Source organism: Podarcis vaucheri (genome assembly GCF_965113315.1).
Source record: "Podarcis vaucheri genome assembly, chromosome: 7".
In the NCBI taxonomy this organism is placed as follows: domain Eukaryota; kingdom Metazoa; phylum Chordata; class Lepidosauria; order Squamata; family Lacertidae; genus Podarcis; species Podarcis vaucheri.
In genome coordinates, this window is record NC_138765.1 from 30,905,161 (window position 1) to 30,928,372 (window position 23,212).

Here is a 23,212-nt window from a genome sequence, read left to right on the forward strand (position 1 = left end):
CCAAAGGCTTTGTAACCAATTTTTTGAACTTTTCTATATATTCTATCTTATATTCTTTATAACTTTGATCCTATATGTTTTCGTTTCTTCCTTTTTTAGAAAGGGGGAACTCGTGGAAGGAATGAGAGCTGATCTTGGGGGGAAAATTTTGTTTTATTATAAGACGAGGAGTGATGTTAAGATTGTGTAAATTTAAATTGGTTTATGAGTAAAATATATTAGGCTTAAATTTGGGGATGAGAACTTGTGGAACCAACTTAGGGAAAGGGGAATACAGTCGGGAGGGGAAGGAGGAAGTCCCAGAAAGAAGGCTATGAAAAGAAGGGTCTAAACTAGTCTCTCTTTTTCTTTCTTTTCTTTATCTTTCTTATCTTTTCTATTCTGTTATTATTGGAAATTTTAATAAATATGATTATAAAAAAAAAGACATGTGTAAGCTTTGGTTCATATTAAAAATATTCTGGGTTGTATCCAATGCTAGTGATACTCAGAGCTGAAGAACTGAAATAAATGGACAACTTTGGTCTATTAAGTTCAATGAGTCCATGCTGAGTAAAACTTAAGCTGGATACAACCATATGTTGTATGTGGTGGGGAAGGCGCACGAACCCAAAGCTCTGCTTGAGACCCGTACAACCCACATACTGAGTCGTGTTATGTGATCATAAAGGGAATTTTATCAGGAAAACAGAGTCTAAACTCACCCTTTAGTTCCTGCTGTTTGACCAGCAATATTACAGCCATCAGAATATCCTGAGTTCCTTTTGATGTAGCTATACATCCTGTTACAGTTTAGCTTAGCGAGGCCGATGCAGCTGCTTGCGTCCTGCAACAATCAACTTAGCTTTCATATTACACGGGTAGGGGACCCTTAAGTACAGTTCAGTTTTTAAAGTTGTCATTCCATACACACTTAATCCATAAATAAACTGACTTTTTTTTGTTGTTGACTTAGCGGTGCTTAAAAAGAAGAAGGGATGAATAAATAAGAGGACCACACTTGGAGGCATTATGCCAGTCCCTTACAAGGGCTTTCACTCCCCTTTGTCATGCTCCATGACCCGGTAGGGAGGCACAGATGATCCCCTCGAACCATGTTCCTCCTGCACTATCGGCAACGTAGCAGGTGCGTAGATCTCAGAGATGGCGTCGTTGTTCTCCAGGGCACCATAGGAAAATGACGTTTTGAGCTCAGGCTGAACTGCTGTTCCGTTGTCATGCAAATTCTGCATGCCTAGAGACAAGAAGGGGAGGGAAAATATTTCATTTGAAAGGGGCTTTTTTTTTGAGGGGGTGAGGGACTATAAACTGCTTTCTTTCCCACTTATGCACATAATCATACGAAGCTGGTTTATATTAAATCAGAACACAGCCTAGTGCTACATCCTCTGACCAGCAGCGGCTGTCTAGGGTCTCAGGTTGGCGTCTTTTCCAGCCTTACCACCCAAGGTCCTTTTCACTTGGCAACTGACAGGAATTAAACTTGGGATCTTTTGCATAGTAAGACACTAAATAATAAATAAAGGGCTTTATTTACGGAAGGGTTGGGGAACCCGTGATCCTCCAGATATTGTTGGGCTAGAATTCCCACCATCCATTGATTTTTGGCCATGGTAGCTGGGGATGATGGGAGCTGGAGTTCGGTAACATCTGAAGGGCCAAAGCTTCTCAATCCCTGATTTATGTGAGGCAACTCCCTACAAGTGTCTCCATAATCATTCTATGGCTGTTACTTATGTCAAGGGACACCAGAGAGGTTAAGGAGGAAACTTTGCTTCAAAACATATAAAGAGTCAGAGGCAGTTGGCAAAGTACTTATAAAGAATTGTGAAAGAATTAAAATAAGTAGATATTCCTCTCTTTAAGCAATATTTATCGTAAGTTGTTACTTAATAAGTAAATGTCAAGACCACAAACAACTGAAAACTGAAAACCCTCTTCCTAGGCCAGGGGTGCCTGAGCTGCGGCCAGCCAAGATGATGATGGACTCCAACTCCCATCATCCCTGACCACTGGCCATGCTGGTGGGGCTGATGGGAGTTAAGAGTCCACAGCAAATGGAGAACCACAGGTTACTCAGACCTATTCTAGGCAAATTGGATGGCTCAGCCACCACCAAGAGGGACACCATTAGGAGAGAGAGGGCAAGGCTCTGGCTGGCTGGCTGGCTGACTCCAGCTACAAAAGCTGAGACTGCTGAATAGAATATAGTGGAACCTCAGGCTGCGAATGTGATCCGCAACCCGCAGCATCGCATCTGCACACGTGCAGGTTGCAATTTGGCGGCTTCTGCACATGCGCAAAGAGCAATTTAGAGCTTCTGTGCATGCGCAAGCACCGAAACCAGGAATAACCCGTTCCGGTACTTCCGGGTTCGGCATGGTGCGCAACCCGAAAACATGCAACCTGAAACGTCTGTAACCCGAGGTACCACTGTATTGGAGTGGGGTAGTATTTGGGGGAGAGGGTATTGTTTGGGGGCCGTTGCTGTTGTTGCTTTTTTTTTGTATCTTTATTTTTGACCGTATGATTTATGTGGAAATTGTTCAGTCTGGTTGTGTTCTTTTTGATGTTTTGCATATTGTTTGACTACTTTTGTTATGTTTGTAGTTACACAATTTTTTAATATGTTGTAAGCCGACTCAAGCATAACTTTAACTTTGGAAAGGCGGCATACAAGTAAAATGATTGATTGATAATTGTCCAGAAAACAGGCCCAATAAAACCAGTTCTGGGGATTTTTGAAGGGAAGCCATGGCTATTGAAAGTGATAGAATACTGCTTTAAATATGTAATGCAGCTGAGGCCAGACAGGCAGATGACATTTCGAAAAATGTGTAACTATTAACTTGCTCATGAAAAGAAAGAATTATTATTATTTTTTGGCCTTACTTGGCATAGCATCCATGGAGATGTACGGTTCAAAAAAGATTGATTTCCTCTTGTTTCTAGTGATCAAGAAGACGCCTAAAAATGCAATGAGGCACCTGGGTAGGGGGTGGGGGGAATAAGAGAATACAATTGCTTTGTGAAATAACAGAAGGAGCAAAGAAGCTGACAGCAAAGGAATTTAAACAACAACTTGATCTCATGTTAGCCGGTTATTTCTTAAAAAGGCTGAAAAAGCTGTTTTCCTACTGACCAATGCAGTTCATGAGGCAAAGCAATACTGTAAACAGTTCTAGAAAAGAGCTCACTGGTATAACATTGTGCTATGCAAGCGCTATTTGTAGACTGCACTAAATGAAACGAGTTCCTGCAACAAGATTGTAATTCTGCAACCTGCTTTGAGGACAAAACTGTACAATCATTGGCTATATGTTACTGTTTTTAAACGTTTTTCGATCTTGATATTTTAAAATGGTTTCACTTTATTTTAAATTGTATTACTACTTTATTGTTTGCTGCCCTGGGAAACTTTGGGAGAATGGGTGGGGTAAAAATAAAAATAAAAATCTTAACCACCACGACCATAAAATTGCTTGTATACATAGCAACTGGGACACCACTTTGTCTATGGCAGAACTAATGAAAGGAGCCCAGAGCACCATTAACTCAGGTTTCTTTTCAGGATTAGCTTAAATGCCAATGCCTGCCTGCTCACGATGGAGACAAAGTGCAGGGAGAAATGTGGCTTACTACCTGCTTGCCTGCCTTTCTTGGCTTATAACATCTGCTAAGACGGGACAGAACGGTTTGGGTCAGGAGGTAATAGAGAGAAAGAGAAGTCCCTTCTGCCTTGAGAGGGAGAGAGAGAGACTGCTCATAAAAGAAAACTCTCTCTGGATCGTGAGAACTGACAACCTGCTGGTCTTTAATAATGTCACATTACATGTGTGATAGCTGGGGTTGTAGTCCAAAAGGTCTGGAGGGCACCAGGACAGCCAAGTCTGGACTAAGGCAGCTACTAAGGCGCTAAGAATTGGGAATTCCCGTCTGCCCCGCCCAGATTATGTAAAATGAAATGATGAAGCAAAAGTTCCCAAAATAATAGCACACTGCACTACCCCTAAATCAATACCGTAAACTTACCCCAAGGCAAACATGCATATATGAAGTATGTCTTCTCCAATGAAGTCCAAGTAGAAGATTGCACCTGACCCAGGAGGCAGGGGGAAATGGAAACATGACATACAGCATCTTCAAACACAAATTTGTTGCCAATTGCTAGACAAAAGCTAATCATCTGTTATTTCATTTTATATTACGCATGGGAAGCAACTGGGAGTTGTAGTAGTTCCAAAGACCTGGAGGGCAATAGTTGGCCAAAGGCCGAGTTATACCTTCACTCCTGGCATCTGGTACAGTCATCCCTTATTACCCTTGTTTATCCCTTCCCTTCACTACTGGCAAACTTTAGAATCAGTTCCTTGAGACAGAGATCCTTGGCTTGTTTTCAGAAAGTATACTGAATGTGTCACATAAAACATTATCTCTTTCCAAGAATGAGCTTCTGAATGCAAACTACACTCTGGGCATGAAGCTAAGTGGCACATAGGAAGCTGCCTTATACACAGAGTCAGACCTCTGGATCCATCTGGCTCAGTACTGTTTGCACTCACTGGCAGCAGATCTCCAGGGCTTCAACGGGGTCTCTCTCAGCCCTACCTGGAGATGCTGGGGATTGAATTTGGACCTTCTGCGTGCTCTACCCATTGAGCTATGGCCCTTCCCAGTGAAACTATGCTATGCTGTAATCCAGCCTTTGCCAACCTGGTGCCCTCCACATGTTTGGGACGGCAGCTCCCACCAGCCATTATTTTCTTAGGAGCCCATCTCAGGCCACAGAAATTGGTTGACCTGCTCCAGCCACCAGTTTACGTTATTTTTCCTTATTTCTTTTTACCTGCAGTAATTGATATTGCAGTGGACAAGATGTATCCTATGCTGGCAATCTGTGATGCATCGTACAGCTGTGTCGCTTGTGTTAAAAACCTACGATCAAGAAGTAGAATTAATAATTAAACAGGCAATCAATCAATCAATCAATCAATCAGTTTAAGGAGTGTGTTGTTAAAAACATTAAGTATTTAACTATAACAAAAGCAGGGGGTCAGACTGATAGGTAAGAGCCCTCTTCAGCCACATATCCCCTAGCAACTAGTATAGAGGTAGACTGCCTCTGAAGCTGGAAGTTCCATTCATCAGCTATGGCTAAAACAGCCACCAATATGATTTTATATTGCATTCTTCTGTCCAATTTCTTTTAAAAAGCTATCTAAGCCAGTGGTCATCACCAAGTCTCCATTTGTTATTACATGTTTGCACCACCACCTGCCAAGGAGCTCAGAGTGGAAGACATGTGCTTCACCACCACCCCTTATATCTTGTAATTTACATTAGGTTCAGATAATCACCCAGGGCATTTTACAGCCAAGCGGAGATTTGAATCCAGGTGTCTATGGTTAGGTATCCAGCTAATATTTATACCTACAGCTCAAAAGAGGCTGACCTAATCATAACAATCGTTGATTCCTTTTAGTCTCCATTAAAGCAGACACTGTATACATCTGAAAACCTTATGAATTATTCCACATCAGTTACAGAATGAAGGGTGGGTAATAATAACAACAATAAAATAAAATAAAATAAAAATAATTCCTGGGGCACACTTTACCTCCAGCTTACCAGCTTATAAAATTTTCCTTCTACAGCAGGGTTTGAGGAATGTGTGGCTCTCCAGATGTTGCTAGACTACAGTTTCCATCATCCCTGACCACTGATGATGCTGGCTGGGGCTGATGGGAGTTGAAGTCCAACATCTGGAGGGCTAAAGACTCCCCAACGCTGCTCTATAGTTTCCCCCCTTGATTGCTTTCCCCTTCAGTCTGCACTAACCCATCCTCAAATGCTTTTTCTTTTCTTAACAGACACAGATCAGGCTTGGTAAGCTATCTATGCCTTGGTAGCTAAGAACAAAAACTTGACGTCCTGGGGCAGCAGATCTTAGATCACCAGATGCTAAGAAACGATGACGGAGGTTGGCTGTCTAGTTGGTCACTCTCGGCAGCCAGAGTGTCAGAATGGGTGGTTGTTTGGTCTGACCCAAAAGGGCAATTTTTCTGCACTGCAGCACATTGACTGTAAGCAACGGGAAGGCGTTCCTCAAATGTATCCTTAAAATGTCACAAGGTACTTTGCAGAAGAGGAAAAGCAGCTAACAGCTACTAAAAGGCCCACTGCCAGTAATAACAACCAACAATACAATTACCTAGCTTTCCCCCCTGGGGCTGCTCTTTAATGTATTATTCATTTTAATTAAATTTCAATTATGCTGACATTCAGTTGTACGCTACAGCTGGAAAATAAGGTTGCTCTTAGAAAAAGGGAGAGGAAGGAAGCTCCGAGCCACTTACGTTGCCTGAAAGGATGCTGTTGCCACCATGCAAACCACCATGATGTAGAAAATGGGGTAGCCCAGCTGAAGGTTCCCTCGTATCGAAACCACCACCATGCCTGCCACTGCCTTCACTGTGATGACTGTCATAGAACCTAAAACATATTTAAGACAACAACCCTCCCATCACTAGAGAACAAGGAAAATGACAGTCACAGGAAGCAAAACATCCAATAGTAATGAGTTCCACAAGTCCCACCAATGGGAAAATTAGAGTCCTGCTGGATGAGGCCAGTGACCCATCTAGGCCAGCATCCTGTTCTCACAGTGGCCAGCCAGAGGGACGCAGGTGGCGCTGTGGTCTAAACCACTGAGCCTCTTGAGCTTGCTGATCAGAAGGTCAGTGGTGCGACAGGGTGAGCTCCCATTGCTCTGTCCCAGCTTATGCCAACCTAGCAGTTTGAAAGCGCACCACTGCAAGTAGATAAATAGGTACTGCTGTGGCGGGAAGGTAAACAGCGTTTCCATGTGCTCTGGCTTCTGTCACAGTGTTCCACTGCACCAGAAGCAGTTTAGTCATGCTGCCCACATGACCTGGAAAGCTGTCTGTGGACAAACGCTGGCTCCCTCAGCCTAAAATCGAGTCCTTTTATGTTCTTTGGTCCTTTTACATTCTTGGGAAGCCTGCAAACAGGACCCGAGCACAACTGCACTCTCCCCACTTGCCATTCCCAGCAACTGGTATTCAAAGGCATAAGGCCTCTGGCAGTAGAGGTCAAACATAGTCCTTGTCCTCCATGAATGCGTCTAGTCTTCTTTTAAAGCCATTCAAGTTGGTGGCTATCCCTATCTCTTGTGAGAGCAAATTCTACCATTTGACTACAGTCCCATCTGCACTATGCATTTAAAGCAGTACCATACCACTTTAAACTGGCATGGCTTCCCCCAGAGAATCCTGGGAAGTGTAGTTTGTTAAGAGTGCTGAGAGTTGTTAAGAGACCTCTATTCCCCTCACGTAGGGGACGCGGGTGGCGCTGTGGGTAAAAGCCTCAGCGCCTAGGGCTTGCCGATCGAAAGGTCGGCGGTTCGAATCCCCGCGGCGGGGTGCGCTCCCGCTGCTCGGTCCCAGCGCCTGCCAACCTAGCAGTTCGAAAGCACCCCCGGGTGCAAGTAGATAAATAGGTACCGCTTACCAGCGGGAAGGTAAACGGCGTTCCGTGTGCTGCGCTGGCTCGCCAGATGCAGCTTTGTCACGCTGGCCACGTGACCCGGAAGTGTCTCCGGACAGCGCTGGCCCCCGGCCTATAGATGTGAGATGGGCGCACAAACCCCAGAGTCTGTCAAGACTGGCCCGTTCGGGCAGGGGTACCTTTACCTTTACCTATTCCCCTCACAGAGCTACAATTCCCAGAGTTCACCAAGAAGGACCGACTGTGAAAGCAGCTCTGACAATTGTAGCTATGGGGGGGGGGGATAAGGGTCTCCAAACAAACAAACAAAGGCTGTTTTTTGTTTGTTTGCCTTACAACAGCAGGGATACTGGAATAAAAATACACAGAACTATGCTGCATTAGGGCTGCTTTCATAATTCATGAATTTTAATTCCGATATGGGCAGCGGGCATTGTTTTGTTTTTGGTAATATGTGCACCTTACCCTGGGACCCATTAGGGAAAAGGGTGGTATAAAAGTTTTGACAAACAAGCTAGGCAGCCAACTAACCACAGGCTACTCTGACTCAACAGACACAGTGGTTGGAAGATTAAGCCAAGTGCTTGAAACTTCAATGTTGTGTGAACATAGCGCATGTGTGAAGCTTACCCAGGAGTGCTGCCAACAGCAGAATCACCACAATATAGTTAGCTTTCCTCTCTTTGTAGAAATACAACAGCAGGCAGAAAATGATGATCTCTACCAGCTAAGAGAAAGAAGAAGAAAAAGACGATGCAGAAATAAATATGGGCTTTAAAAACAAACAAGTCAACACACACTTTAGTTTTGTAAGAACTGGAGAGGTGACTCCATTTGGGAAATGGAAAAAGAATGGGCAACAGCTGCTTCATTTCGCAGCAACCTGGGAATTTTGTTTTTTTCCTCCAATTTCCATCCTACCCTGACGGCACATAGAAACAGGTAGGTAGCCGTGTTGGTCTGATGCAGTTGAAATATATATATATATAAAATAATAAATTGTCCAGTAGCACCTTAGAGACCAACTAAGTTTGTTTCTGGTATAAGCTTTCGTGTGCATGCACACTTCTTCAGATACCAAAGGGGTTGGTATCTGAAGAAGTGTACATGCACACGAAAGCTTATACCAAGAACAAACTTAATTGGTCTCTAAGGTACTACTGGACAATTTATTATTATTTTTTTAATATTTTGGCACATAGAAAGTTACAGTGTTTTACATAGCACAAAGGTATGCATTTTGTCCTCTTTCATTTATATCCTGCCTTTCTTCTGTTATGGAACCTGAGGCAGCGTACATGTGCTTCCCAGATGGTCACCCATCCAACCAGACCTCAGACCTGCTTCTCTTTAGTAAGGTGGTAGCCTTATGCAATGTGAATATGCCCTCCCTGGGATTTACCTCTTCCCCAGGCACACGCTCTGCCATTTTCAGTCTTTATGAATGTAAAGGGAGCCCTGATAGACCAGAGCCAAGTTTCATCTGGCCTGGCATCCTGTTTCAAGCAACAATGAGAAGCTCACAAGCAGGTGCATGATTGAGCGCTTAATTCACCTAGGATAGCAACAAAGCCACCTGCCATTTGTCTCCAGCATCCAGCCCCAATATGCTGCTCCTTCCACCCTCCTCTACACTGTTGCAGGGGATCTCTGTCCCCACCTCAACCCACATTCCTCTGCTTAAGAAGTAGCCAATGTGGTATGCTTTCCAAATGTTGCTAGATCCCAGTGGCCATGCTGCATGGTCCCAGTGGCCATGCTGGGAGGGGCTGGTGGAACCTGATGTCCAACAGTATCTAGAGGGAACCACATGGGCATCTTATGATGTTCCAGTTGTGAAAATGGAGCGGAAGAGGTTGGGATGACACACCCTTTGGGCCTCAGCTCAGAGACAGCTTGCTAGTGTAGGATAAAAACCTAGGGAAATAAAATCTTTCAAGTCATTGCCAGTAAAGGGTCTTGGATTCTCCAAAATTTAAGGATGCCAGTTTCAGAAAGTCTGGGCAGCTGTAAAGAGACCCATAACCCCTTTTCTATATCCAAACCTGCATGGGTTTCCCTGTAAAAAAACAAAAACCCATGGGCAATGTTTTTCCTTAAAACCCCAAACCAGGCAAGCAGATTCTTGGATGTAGGCAAAGCACCCCAGATAGTATCACTCCAAGACTGGCCTCCTTACCATATATAAGAGAAACGGCCAGCTGACCAAGTGCTTAGTGATGTTCTCTCCTGTCATGGTCTCATGGCTGTTAGGCCCGAAGGTTATCAGCAGGTATGTCCCGACAATAGCCAAGCCACAGCCTACGAAGGACAAAACATAGCGCCCTTTGGCAGGAGGAAGGGAGGAGAAGCTGTGTTAGTGGGTTAGTTCAGAGGCCTGTGGCTGTTTGGACGACATACACAAGACAAGGACAATGGGAGGAGTCATGGACTAGTCCATGTTATTGATGACTGGTGAGTTTGATTATTACCGGCTGGTGTGTGGAAGGGATTTATGAAAGAAAATTCTGATTTTATATAGTTTATTATTAGTTTTTAGATTTATATACTACCCTTCATCAGGGCAGTTCACAAGATAAAAATACAAGATGTATAAATGGTTGAAATAAATAAATGCGTAATGGCTATTTGTAAGGGAGTGAGCATGAGATTGTGAGGATGGTTGAATGTTATTGAGAGCTTGATTTTTGTTTAACAACTACGCACACAGACGCACATTTGTTTTTCAGAATTTTATAACAATTTATAACAATTTTATAACAACTACGATTATAGTTAACATATACGGATATTGTGAGTTTGAGAGTTTGTTTTGCATAGCAATTCTGACATTTGTATATATGTGCACTCACACTTTTCTATTTCTTCGAATTTTATATGGCTATGATTATTGTGATAAATACAAAACAGCATAATATCTATATACTTTGATTTTCTTCTTACTTAAGAATGGTTGAGATTGTGTTTATTGTATACCTAGGCACTTGGATTTTATTAAATGCAAACCACTTTGAGATCTATTGATTGCTAGTGGTATATAGACTACTCAGTCTTTTGCGAGTACTGTGCTATTTGCAATAAAAATGCTAAAATTCTGCGAAATCCAGAGTAAAATAAAGCTAAACTGTTTTGGTTTCTGTAGCGATGTGCAAAACTCTGAAGAAAATTCATGCCAAGTCTCTCCAGTAGTCATAGATGCAGAGTCATAAATAGCAATTTCATACATATAGAGAGCGACAGAGAGAGAGAGAGAGGAATATATATATATGCTAGATAAGAATGGTTCATTTAAGAATACTGCCAGCAGTGCCTGACATTTTCACTTCTCAAACTGATCCTGCTTAGAACCTGTTATGCAAAAATTGCTTATGTTCAGTTTTATATATTCCTGTCTCTTCCTGATCCTGTAAGGCTGGCCAGCAGTATTCATTAACTGAATTTGCTTTACTGCGTTGGGCTGCTGACACAGAACCCACTAGATGGTCCAAGTGTCCCCTTGCCTGGCCTTCTGCCCCCTCTAAGCCTCTGCATACACAGAGACCTAGATTTCATCATGCACCTTAAACACCCACCCAGTTTAATTAGAGCTTAGAAAGGGGGAGGGGACACCTTAATGTAACTTATTGCTATTGTATTTAATGGCCACATGATCTTCAATGCCCATCTTGTCCAGGTTGTGCCACCCTAGCTACTGCAGCTGGCTCCAGTCAGGCTCCCTTCCACCAGCTTGTGCACAGCCCCTGATCAGAAGGGAGACAAACCTCCAGGCAAAGAAGTGCCTGCAGACTCCCCCTTTCCTCTTATTCAGGCTCTCAGTGTGCCACAGAACTACTATATGCAGGCAGCTGGGCTAGCAACACTCACAAATTTAAGCTCTGCATCTCCGAAACAATGAAAAGCTAGCCTGCCCTCACAAGGTCATTCCTTACAAATTAGCAGCCAAGAAAGAAGAAAAAAAGCAATTTGCAAGAACAACGGGAGCTTCCAGGACTGAGTGCCAGGAACCAATTCTCATTAACTTGTACACACATGCAGAAGAGAATGAGGAGGCAGCAAAGGAAAACCAGCAACAGAAAGCCACATTCTACGCCGGAGCTAAAAAAGTATTTTAAAATCCAGAACTTACTCAAGAAGTCTTTCGGCTTCCATTTTTCCTTAATGAATATGATTCCAATGATTGCACTTGCTGAGAAAATAATGACAGGTGAAGGACGTTACTAACACAAGGGAAAGTAAAGTACTTATATAGATTCCCTTTTAGGGTACAAACCCTTGCAAAGGCAGCTTGCAATGCCACCAACTAACTGAATACATATATGTACAAATATAAACTCTATCTATATGTAGATAGCTATAGAACAAATATAACTACAAAATAAAACATAACAAATGTAATATAAATATATAAAGTAACCATAAAACAAATTTGGCATGATTTGGGTCCTAATTTGGCCCATAACGCAGTGCTCCCCAAACGATGGCCACCTATCCCACAGCTGACATCAGATGTGACATCAGATGTGCAGCTGGCAGAGAAACAGTTGGATTGGTTGCACGAACAAGTTTCTCTGCAGTCAGTCCCTGTAGAAAGCAGCTTTGTCTGCCCTAGGCTTGAGTACTGGGCTGGCAAATCCCCTTGCACTGCACTTTCCAAATGCCTGGCAACCAGCTGGCTGTCAAGCACTTGGAAAACACCACGCAGGGGATTTTCAGCAGGTGGGCAAGACAAACAACCTATCAATCAAGCAACCAACCAACCAATCAATCAATCATTATGATGTCAGGAGATTGGTAGGTGGGGTGCCCCACCCACCTGACAAAGTTGGGCTGCGACCTGGCCCACCTGGCCAAAAAGATTCCCTACCTTTGATATAATAAAAAGGTAAAGGGATCCCTGATCACTAGGTCCAGTCGTGACTGACTCTGGGGTTGCAGCGCTCATCTCGCTTTATTAGCCGAGGGAGCTGGCGCACAGCTTCCGGGTCATGTGGCCAGCATGACTAAGCTGCTTCTGGCGAACCAGAGCAGTGCATGGAAACGCCCTTTACCTTCCCGCCGGAGCAGTACCAATTTATCTACTTGCACTTTGACGTGCTTTCGAACTGCTAGGTTGGCAGGAGCAGGGACCGAGTGATAGGAGCTCACCCCGTCACGGGGATTCGAACCACCAACCTTCTGATCACAGCAAGTCCTAGGCTCTGTGGTTTAACCCACAGCACTAAAAACAGACCCATAAGTTGGAGCACCTAGAAAAATGGCAAGGATTAAACATTAAGTCAAACTGGAGGCTTGTGAAATGTCACACACATATGTATGTATCCATATTTAAGAAGAAAGCCACACTCTGCCTTCTGTGTCCCACTTCCCCTTCCCCTATAAGCTTTTTAAATAAGACAAACTTGTGTGAAGATACGTTTACCTATAACAGACACGGCACCAAGTGGCACAATCAGGGAAAGGGGTGCAAAGGCATAGGCAGAGAAGACCCCCAGCTCCCCCAGGAACAGCAGGAACAGGCCACACCACCATGTCTTGGTCTTGAAGTAGGCCCGGTGGTCTTTGCAACCCACCAGCCGGATATGGCTGTATTTCTAAAGAGAGAAGGGGAAAAGGCAACAAGACGTCGCAGCGGCATTATTATTTTTTTGCTGCTGAGGTTTGCTCTGGAATCCTTTTGCTTTTCTTTCCCCCACTGCTCACCTGGAGGTTGAGTGCGATGCTGATAACGAGGTGTCCAAAAATAGCCAGAAGGGCACCAATCAGGTTTTCCTGCAAGAAAAAAAGGATATATGCAGGTATTAGCTTTCTATCCCACCTGCACATACAGAAAACATGCTTGACTGGCCAAGTATGTTTAAGGCTTGATAACATGGGACTTTCTTCCGAGTTGACATGTACATGTCTCTCACATAAGTAGCTATCAGTCTGCAGCCTTAGGGCAGTTTCATTGTAAATAGTCAAACAAATTCAAATTCTGCCAAGGTGGCTTACAACATCATCATCACAACACTGTGCCAAAGGGCAGCAAATTCAGCCACCAATCACGGCAACGGGTTCTCTCCTACCTACTAGTCCTTCCCACAATCCCTTTCCCCCCGAGCTGGACAATAAATTACACTAGTCCTGGAGTCATTTAGCCCAATCCCTTTCCCTTCTTTTTATTTAGCTCAATCCTTTTTATTTCCCTCTTGTTGGCTAAAGGGAAAGAACCACAAGAGTGCTCCTCACTTCCATCGTGTGGGCCAGAGTCCAGCAAGGTGATGGATACGGCAAATGAACTGCCTTCAGTTCTCCTGGGGGCCAATCTTAGGATTGCAGAGTTAGGCTGAAGTTCTATACCCCTTACCTGGGAGTAAGCCCTACTGGACTCCATAGGACTTACCTCTGAGTAGACATGCACAGGGTTATGCAGACAGCAGCCTTAGTGTGGTTTAAATGTTCTGTTCAAACTAATACAAACCTTTAACTTGAAATTATTTTGAAGACCTGACAATTCAGTCAGTTACACAATTCAACAGTATACACCAAATGTACTCCATAGTGGGTGCCTCAAAAATGATATATTGTATACAGTGGTACCTCGGGTTAAGTACTTAATTCGTTCCAGAGGTCCGTTCTTAACCTGAAACTGTTCTTAACCTGAAGCACCACTTTAGCTAATGGGGCCTCCTGCTGCTGCCGCGCCGCTGGAACACGATTTCTGTTCTCATCCTGAAGCAAAGTTCTTAACCCGAGGTACTATTTCTGGGTTAGTGGAGTCTCTAACCTGAAGCATATGTAACCTGAAGCGTATGTAACCCGAAGTACCACTGTAGTTGGAAAAGGTTCGGAGCAGGGTAACTAAAATGATAAAGGGGATGGAGGGACTTCCCTGTGAGAAAGGTTTCAGCCTTTTGGGCTTTGTAGCTTGGAGGAAAGGTGAATAAGAGGAGACATGACAGAACTGTATAAAATTAGGCATGGCATGGTGAAAGCTGTGGTCTAAACCACTGAGCCTAGGGCTTGCCGATCGGAAGGTCGGCTGTTAGAATCCCCATGACGGGGGTGAGCGTCCGTTGTTCTGTCCCAGTTCCTGCCTACCTAGCAGTTCAAAAGCACGTCAAGTGCAAGTAGATAAATAGGTACCGCTCCAGCGGGAAGGTAAATGCCATTTCCGTGCGCTGCTCTGGTTCGCCAGAAGCAGCTTAGTCATGCTGGCCACATGACCCGGAAAGCTGTCTGCGGACAAATGCCGGCTCCCTCAGCCAGTAAAGCGAGATGAGCGCCGCAACCCCAGAGTCGTCCATGACTGGACCTAATGGTCAGGGGTCCCTTTAAGACTAAAACTCGTGGACACTTCAAATGAAGCTGCATACTGGAAGATCCAGGATGGACAAAAGAAATGTACATCTTCTTCACAAAGTGTATCATTATGGAATTCATTCCCACAAGAGGTAGCCACCAACTTGGATGGCTTTAAAAAAGGGATTAGAGATGGAGAAAGATATCAAGGGCTACTAACCCTGATGGATATGGTCTACCTCCACTGTTGTAGGCAGCAAGCCTCTGCTTACCAATTGCTAGAAACAACAGAGGGGAGAGTCCAAAGGCACTCCGTTGGCCACTTTAAGAACAGGATGCTGGACTAGGTAGGCCACAGGCCTGACCCAGCAGCGTCTTCTTATGTTCTTACGGGGGGGGGGGGCTTAAGCCAGAGACTGGTGAAGCACACTGGACAGCACCGCAAGGAACAGGAGCATGCAACACCGGAATGCTAAATTACTTCGTATTGTCTGTCAGTAGTACATTAAGGTAATATCCATACACTGTCATGTGCTTTTGTCTGGCTTAGGACACTGTGGAGCAGGCAGAAAGCTCAGCTGCCCCCCCCCCATGTCACCCCAACTCACAGCTTCCCCTCCAACAGTCATGTCAGGTAGAAATTTCTCTGTGATGTTTTTTTCTCCATGGGAAAAAATCCTGTGCATTGTTTCAGAAAAGTTAATTAGTAACACAATGAAGGGATACAATACCCTTCAAGCTGTGCTCTTTCAAAGATGTGATTAAGGGTTTTTTAAAAAATGTGACTATCCCTAGGAAGCATATAACCATGTGTGTAAACACAAAACCTATGTATATTTATTTAGGTTATGAGTGTAACTAAATGATAAAAAGCAACTCAGACGTCACGTGCTAAATCAGGTACTATTACATTTAGGACCTTAAAAAAATGAATCTAAGACTGTGTACACACCATACGTTTAAAATGCATGACTCAACCCCCCTAAATCTTGGGAACTAACCCCAACAGAGCTACAAATTGCAGCACCCTTAACAAGTCACACCCCCAGGTTTCTTTTTTTCTGGTGTGTGTGTGTGTGTGTGTGTGTGTGTGTTTGTTTTAAATGTATAGTGTGTACTCAGCCCAAATGTACATAGGATTGTTGAGCTTTTTTGTGCAAAGTTGTTGAGCTTTCTTTGCAAAATCTCCATTTTTAAATACTGTAACTTTTTATAATGATGTTTTTAAGTGTTGGAAGTTGCCTTGAATCGCAACTTCGGAGCAAGGCGGGATATAAAAATATAATACGAAGAATTCATCCTCACCATCATTATCATGTTCATGCACTGCACATCAAAACTGTGGTGAAGCACAGAACATAGAACTATAGATTTGGAAGGGGCCCTGACAGTCATCTAGTCTAAAACCACGCAATGGAGGAATATGCAGCTGTCCCATACGGGAATTGAACCTGCAACCTTGGCATTGTCAGTACCACACTCTAACCAGCTGAGCTATCAACTGAGCTGATGAAAAGGCCTGAGGGCCTCCCCCTAAGACCCAAGAATGGAATGACAACAGCAGCAGCCCAAGCGGCAACTTACTCTGGCTTCCATAAATATAAGTATAGCAGATTCTGCTGGTTCCTTAGCCAGCTTGATTTTGCAGGTCAATGCAGAGGAAACGTCTTCCCTCCCTGCCCTGATCCTTCCGCTCATTTCCAGGCAGCTCTCGAATGCAAGGCAGCAGTGCCAAAGCCTAACCCCAGGTAGGCATTCACCACACCATTTAAAAAACACTAAATGAAAAAATTAAAAGCACAGCTTAACTGAGACCAATTTAGGAACCTTCTTCACGGAAAGAACTGAAGTGGTGTAAGTGGTTAAGAGTGTGGAGCTAAGTCCAGGGAGACCCAGGTTCAAATCTCCATTTAGCCTTGAAGTTCCCTGGATTGCCCTTGGAGGACAAGAGGAACCTACAAAACAGGGTTGTTGTGAGGATAAAATGGCAGAGAGAAGCTTGTTTGTCACTCTGAGCTGCTTAGAGGAGGAACATACCGTATTTTTCCGTGTATAAAACTAGGTGTGTTTTTTAACCAAAAAATTACAGTAGGTTTAAAATTGGGGCTCATCTTATACACGGGTAGTGCTGAGGGGTGCTTTCTTAATTTGGAGCCCCCAAAAATAGTCTTATAAATGGGGGCATCTTATACATGAAAAAATACGGTAATTAAGAGCTCTGGCGGTCAGGTCAAAGGACCAACCTATCTAGGAATCCTTACAGATGGTTAAAACTGCAGTAAAACAGACTAAAACAAATTAAAATGCCTACAAACTTTCTAAACCTCTCAGCAGGCTTGTCCTGTTCTCACAGTGGCCAACACGATGCCTATGGGAAGCCCAGAAGCAGACCTGAGCACAACCACACTCTCCCCTCCTGCTGTTTCCAGCAACTGGTAAACAGAGGCATATCGCCTACAACCCTGGAAAGCAGAACATAGCCAAGAGGGTTAGTAGCTACTGATAGCCTTTGCCTCCATGCAGGCTAATCCTCTTTTAAAGCCATCCAAGTTGGTGGCCATCTTTACCTCTTAGTGAAATGAATTCCATGGTTTAACTATGCACTATGCGACGAAGCACTTTCTATCTGTCCTGAAACCACTGTAACCACTTGCAATGGGGAAAATATGTAATAAATCAAAGTATTTTTTCTGCAGGCTTGGCTCTTTATTATTATTATTATTATTATTATTATTATTATTATTATTATTATTACAACACATTTATTCAAAAGTTAAATACAGCTTTGTCCACTGCCATAATATCACAGAATGATCACTCCAATCCTCAATCCATTCTCACTGTCATAATGGCTTGCCAAATACATTCAATAGGAACCCAGCTACCAATCTGGTTTACTAGGCATTGGTTTACTAGACATTTTCAATTAATATATCCCCTCCACAAACACCTTCTATGATGATGGCATTAAAATATCCTTCAATAAAAGAGAAAAAAGGGGACCAGATCGGGTTAATAACAGCTGGAGCATTGCTCTATCAGAATACCTCACATACCATTGGTGGCATCTCCAAAAAAGATACCTTTAACATGATTCTTTTTTGCTTCCTCCTCACTGACTTTCCTTTCAGCCTCCTTTTTTTAGATATTAAATACAGTGGTACCCCGCAAGACGAACGCCTCGCGAGACGAAAAACTCGCAAAACGAAAGGTTTTTTCGTTTTCGAGTTGCCTCGCAAGACGAATTTCCCTATGGGCTTGCTTCGCAAAACGAAGCTTGCCCCGGGGTCAGCGGGTCTTCTCTTTTGAAGCAAGGGGCGGCAGGGAGATCGCTTCTCCCCACCGCCCCTTGCTTCAAAAGAGGTCCGGGGGCAGCGGGAAGCGCTTCCCGCTGCCCCCGGACCTCTTTTGAAGCAAGCGGTTGCGGGGAGATCGGTTCTGCTCCACCGCCGGGCTTCGTAGCGCTGCTGCGAAGCCGGGCGGGGGGCGGGAACACCTGCCCCAGCCACCCCGCTTCGGAACGCTGCTGCGAAGCCGGGCGGGGGGGCGGGAACACCTGCCCCAGCCACCCCGCTTCAGAACGCTGCTCCGAAGCGGGGGGGGGGGAACACCTGCCCCACTGCCGGGCTTCGTAGCGCTGCTGTGAAGCCGGGCGGGGGGGCGGGAACACCTGCCCCAGCCACCCCGCTTCGGAACGCTGCTGCGAAGCCGGGCGGGGGGGCGGGAACACCTGCCCCAGCCACCCCGCTTCAGAACGCTGCTCCGAAGCGGGGGGGGGGGAACACCTGCCCCACTGCCGGGCTTCGTAGCGCTGCTGTGAAGCCGGGCGGGGGGGCGGGAACACCTGCCCCAGCCACCCCGCTTCAGAACGGTGCTCCGAAGCGGGGTGGGGGGGGGCGGGAACACCTGCCCCAGCCACCCCGCTTCGGAACGCTGCTCCGAAGCGGGGTGGGGGGGCGGGAACACCTGCCCCACCGCTGGGCTTCGTAGCGCTGCTGTCTAACTCCGCTGTCCCGGGGTTTTTTAAAATGCTGGGGGTGGGAAGAAAAGCCCTTCCCCCCCCCCAGCCTTCAGAAGAGGTCCGGGGACAGACTGTCCCCGGACCTGGTCTGAAGGCAGTTTCCCTAGGAACGCATTAATTGATTTTCAATGCATTCCTATGGGAAACCGTGCATCGCAAGACGAAAAAATCGCAAGACGAAGAGACTTGCGGAACGAATTAATTTCGTCTTGCGAGGCACCACTGTATCCATTTAATAAATGAATAGAAATTGAAATTAATAGCTGTGAGGGTGTTAAACGTTTTTTGTGTTTGCCAGCCTGAAAACCTTCGGGTTATTGAATAAATAAACTATTTGGTATATATTTTGGTAAATATTATGATCTTTCTCAGAAAACCTTGAGAAAACTGGAGGCTGGGTAAGAAGGCTTTCATTGTAAACGTCCAGCAACTCACACTCATTACTTCTTTCAAAACAAGACAAAACAAAACAAGTCTCTTTACTTGCAACTTTGTCCTGCAGCAACCTCGATAATAATCTAGGATGGAAAATAACTTTACCTTGTAAGAGAAGGAATCCTCATGAGCCAGCCGTGGTACAGACAATGTTGCAAGTGGCTGGAGCTGTAGACCAGGGCCATTTGCTTTCTCCATTTTGGTTTACTTATGCATTCCTTTCCCAGTTTGCTTCTTGCTTAGTTATAACTACAGCAGTTCTTTAAACCAACCAGGGAGCAACTGGATCCATCTTTCTCCTCAGCATTTTGCCACTACAGGGGAGCTATGATGGGGTGGGACCAGGTATCTTGTCCGTTGTTGCTCTGCTTCCTGCACAAAAACAAAAAAAAGTGGGGGGGGGGGTTTACTCCAGAAAGAGACACACTGATGACCAGATGTTTCTGAAAAGCTTCTGTTTCCTGGTCACTGGTAAGAGAGCACTGATGTAGCATAGAAGCCATGAACATGCTGCACTTTGTACAGGGCTCCCCTTGAGACTCCGCTGGAAGCTGTAGCTGGCACAGAACACAGCACATATGACACCTGAAGAAACTGCATACGTGCAGAAGGTCCCAGGTTGAGTTGCCAACATATTCAGGCAGCACTGGGAATACTCCCTGTCTGTAACCCTGGAGAGCGGTTGCTGGTCAGTGTGGACAATACTGAACTAGACAGACCATCAGTCAGACTCGGAATAAGGCAGTTTCTTATGTTCGTCAGAAGCAAACATACTGATGATTTCAGTGATGCTTATTCCCATGTAAAAATCTAAAGGCAAGCCAATTCCAATAATGGTCCAATTCGGTATAAGGCAGCTTCCTGTGGGTTTCACCCAACAACACTGTCCAGTTCATGTAAGGACATTCTGCTTATGCAGTGGAAATTTCCCTTCCTCTTCATCCCCTTCGCACACTTCTGAATTTGTTCTGGGGTTCCCCATACCTTGTGGAGCAGATGGTGGAGGGAAGAGAAAAAAATCCTTATGCCCGGGGGCGGGGGGAACAGACCTGTGGTTCTTCAGATATTGTTGGTACTCAAACTCCCATCACCCATGTTCATGGGCAATGTTGGCTGAGGCTGATGTGAGTTGGAGTACCAACAATATCTGAAGAACCACAGATCCTTCCCACAAGCCCTAGGGAGTGATCTAATTTAGCATGTTTATTTTACTTGTATTTAGCAAACAGGGAATGCTCCAAGGTGACTTACAACTTGTCTATTATTTGGAATTGGCAGCCGGTTTCTCAACATGATTCCCCTACCTGAAACACCAACGTGGCAGAATTCCTTGCCTACAGTCTATCCCCAGTTCTGAATTCTAAAGTTCACTAATCTCTGTAGAGCAAATAACTGATTTAGGCATTAATCCAAGTTCACATTCAGATAAATATAACGCACTAAGTAATATACCAAATATAATCCTCTCTCCCGCCCCCGCTTTCACATCAACTCTTCTGTTATGGGGTGCAGGGAAAGCAAATCAGTGATCTGTATCACAAACTCTTTTCAGAACAATTCTGTGTTATTTACTTATTAAACATATTTATGGGCTGCTCCTCATATAAAGTATCAGGGCATTGTACAACAAAATTTACAAGTGCAAAAAACACAAAATACCGTAAAAATGCAGAGGAATCGTGAAAGTGAAAGGCACACCTTTAAAAAGTTTAAACAACCCAACAGGCCTGCCAGTGTAAAAAAGTATTCAAGTGACGTCTTAAGGATGCTTGCTGGAAGAGTGTTCCACACTTATGGGACCAGCAACACTAAATGCCCAACTTGGCTGTGTATGCACTGTACATTTTTAAAGCACATCCCACCCCCTACCACCCCAAGATTCTTGGGAACTATAGTTTTCCGCTCACAGTTACAAGTCCCAACACCTTTAACAAATTACAGTTCTCAGGATTTGGGAGGGGAGTGGCTTTACATGTATCGTGTGCATGCAATTCTAGTTGGTGCCAAACCTTTGAAACACAGGGATTAACTAATAGCGCTCTATATTTATTCATTTACCAAAAGTGACTGGGTCTGGTACTGTATTCATTTTTGTGCAGCACAGCAACTCACACAGTTCTACTGTTTTACACTGTTGGGTGTTTTAGCCCCAGTCTACATAAAAATACGTTTTCCTTCTCCTGCCCCCTGCCTTGTATTTAATGGCAGATATATTATGTATACCTGCTCACTTACTGGACTGACCACTTAACACATTGCATGAAGCGAGCGTGCTGGGCCTCCGGCTCATGAAAGCCACAATCAATCGTTTTGTCTTTCAAAAAGCACCACAAGATACTCTGGATAGCTTTCCACAGTGCTAGACTTAATATCGCTTGTCCCTGTGGAATTGGCCTTTATGTGAACATTCAGGATATGTAAACGTCTCAAAAAAAGAAAGAAAGAAAAAAGGACAGAATAAAAGGGAATAAAAGAGGGACAATAAGCAGGTGGAATTAAAAACAAGTTTTCCTCCCTCTTACTTCCTGGTTAATGAAAAGTCACATTTTAACTTCGCCGTTTCTCAAAAGCTTTAAGGCTACTAATAAACAAACGAAAGATCACTTTGATTATCTATAAATTCATTTGTTTGTTTGCTTTTTATAGTAGCATTTAGCAGCCAAAGCACGACTGAATTATTAAGTAAGACTGCAAACATCCAGGAAAAACATATTATTTCAAGTGCATTCATTTCTAAATCCAGTCCAAAACCCCATTTCCCTTTATGAAAGCACCCCGAAACACTCACCTTGTCTTCGTCCCGAGGTGGGCGTATGTGTTATCTAGCCTTCGCAGCCAGAAAGCAGAGCACCCAAAGCCCCAGGAATGTTTCTTTCCCCGCAGCTGATGGAGCGCTTGGAACGCAGGGCGGGGCTTCGCTCCTCAAAAAACAAGCATCCTATTTGATCTGGACACTGCCACTCACACACACAGGAAACCCCGATCAGGCAAGCCATTGGCTTGTGTAATACGGCAATCTTAAAGCGACCGGTTAAGCTTGCTTGAAGTGTGCAATACTGTACGTTCTTGTTTGTGAGGAGGCCCCTAGTGGCCACCATTGGGAACAACAACAACAATCCTTGAGTCGTTTGCCTCCCCACTCGGAGGCGTCCCTTCTCAAAGCATTCTTTTGTTCTATTTTTTATTTTATGTATTTGGTTTTAAACCACTGACAAGCTATTTGGTATTTTTTATATTTGCAAATCGCTTTGAGACTTTTTTTGTAGAAAGTGATTCATAAATGCAATATTATGACTTTTGAGGAACCAGCCTGATGCAGCAAAACTCAACTAAGAAACTTGTCACAATTTCCATAGTGTGGTATATGCGTCTTTAGTCTTCTGCAGCAAAGCACAACAAATGAGTATTGTGTTGTGCGGCGTAAGCTTCAGGTGAAATAAAATAAAATATGCATTAAGGCACGACACAAGATGATGTGTTCGCAGTTGACAGCTATATCCAGTTAGGAATTTAATGTACAAAAACTAAGCACAATGTACCTTCACAACATCAATGATAAAAGAAATCAGATTGGCAATGCTGGGTTCATTCACCTACAGTGGGAGAGGAAACCAATGCCTCTATTCTGACCCAAATTAATGGAACTGAACTTCTAGGTGAATTGTAATCAAGCACATTCACACCTGAGTCTCCCTTTGAAATCCCTTTGTTCAAGTAGCATCATCAGTAGCAAGATGCTGCAGTGAACAGAAGTGTTAAACTTATTTGAGTGTGTGGATTATTATTTTTAAACAATCAAGGTGTATATACATCTTATGAAATACGTAAAATAAGTAAAATGAGTTTTATCACACACTGTGATAAAGGTAACAAGTAATATTCAATCACTTAAAAACCTTGAAAAACAATGTGATACTGTGGTACCTCAGGTTAAGTACTTAATTCGTT

The 23,212-nt window shown here is 44.1% G+C and overlaps 1 protein-coding gene across 3 annotated transcripts; it reads right to left on the bottom strand.

Annotated features, from left to right (window-relative positions):
* Positions 1-431: 431 nt before the first annotated feature.
* Positions 432-22,447, bottom strand: NIPAL3 (NIPA like domain containing 3). Of its 3 annotated transcripts, none has more exons than XM_082231836.1 (12): positions 22,053-22,447; positions 19,370-19,636; positions 13,228-13,296; positions 12,947-13,118; positions 11,654-11,713; positions 9,707-9,828; positions 8,158-8,254; positions 6,357-6,492; positions 4,847-4,935; positions 4,033-4,096; positions 2,893-2,987; positions 432-1,234 (listed from the first exon to the last, which is right to left on the bottom strand). In XM_082231836.1, the coding sequence occupies exons 2-12, from the start codon at positions 19,460-19,462 to the stop codon at positions 1,035-1,037; spliced, it is 1,197 nt and encodes a 398-aa protein (XP_082087962.1). In that variant the 5' UTR covers positions 19,463-19,636; positions 22,053-22,447; the 3' UTR covers positions 432-1,034. The 3 variants fall into 3 exon arrangements, with proteins under 3 accessions (XP_082087962.1, XP_082087960.1, XP_082087961.1); XM_082231834.1 differs by having other exon boundaries at positions 9,707-9,852; XM_082231835.1 differs by lacking the exon at positions 22,053-22,447 and adding an exon at positions 21,488-21,708 and having other exon boundaries at positions 9,707-9,852.
* Positions 22,448-23,212: the final 765 nt, after the last annotated feature.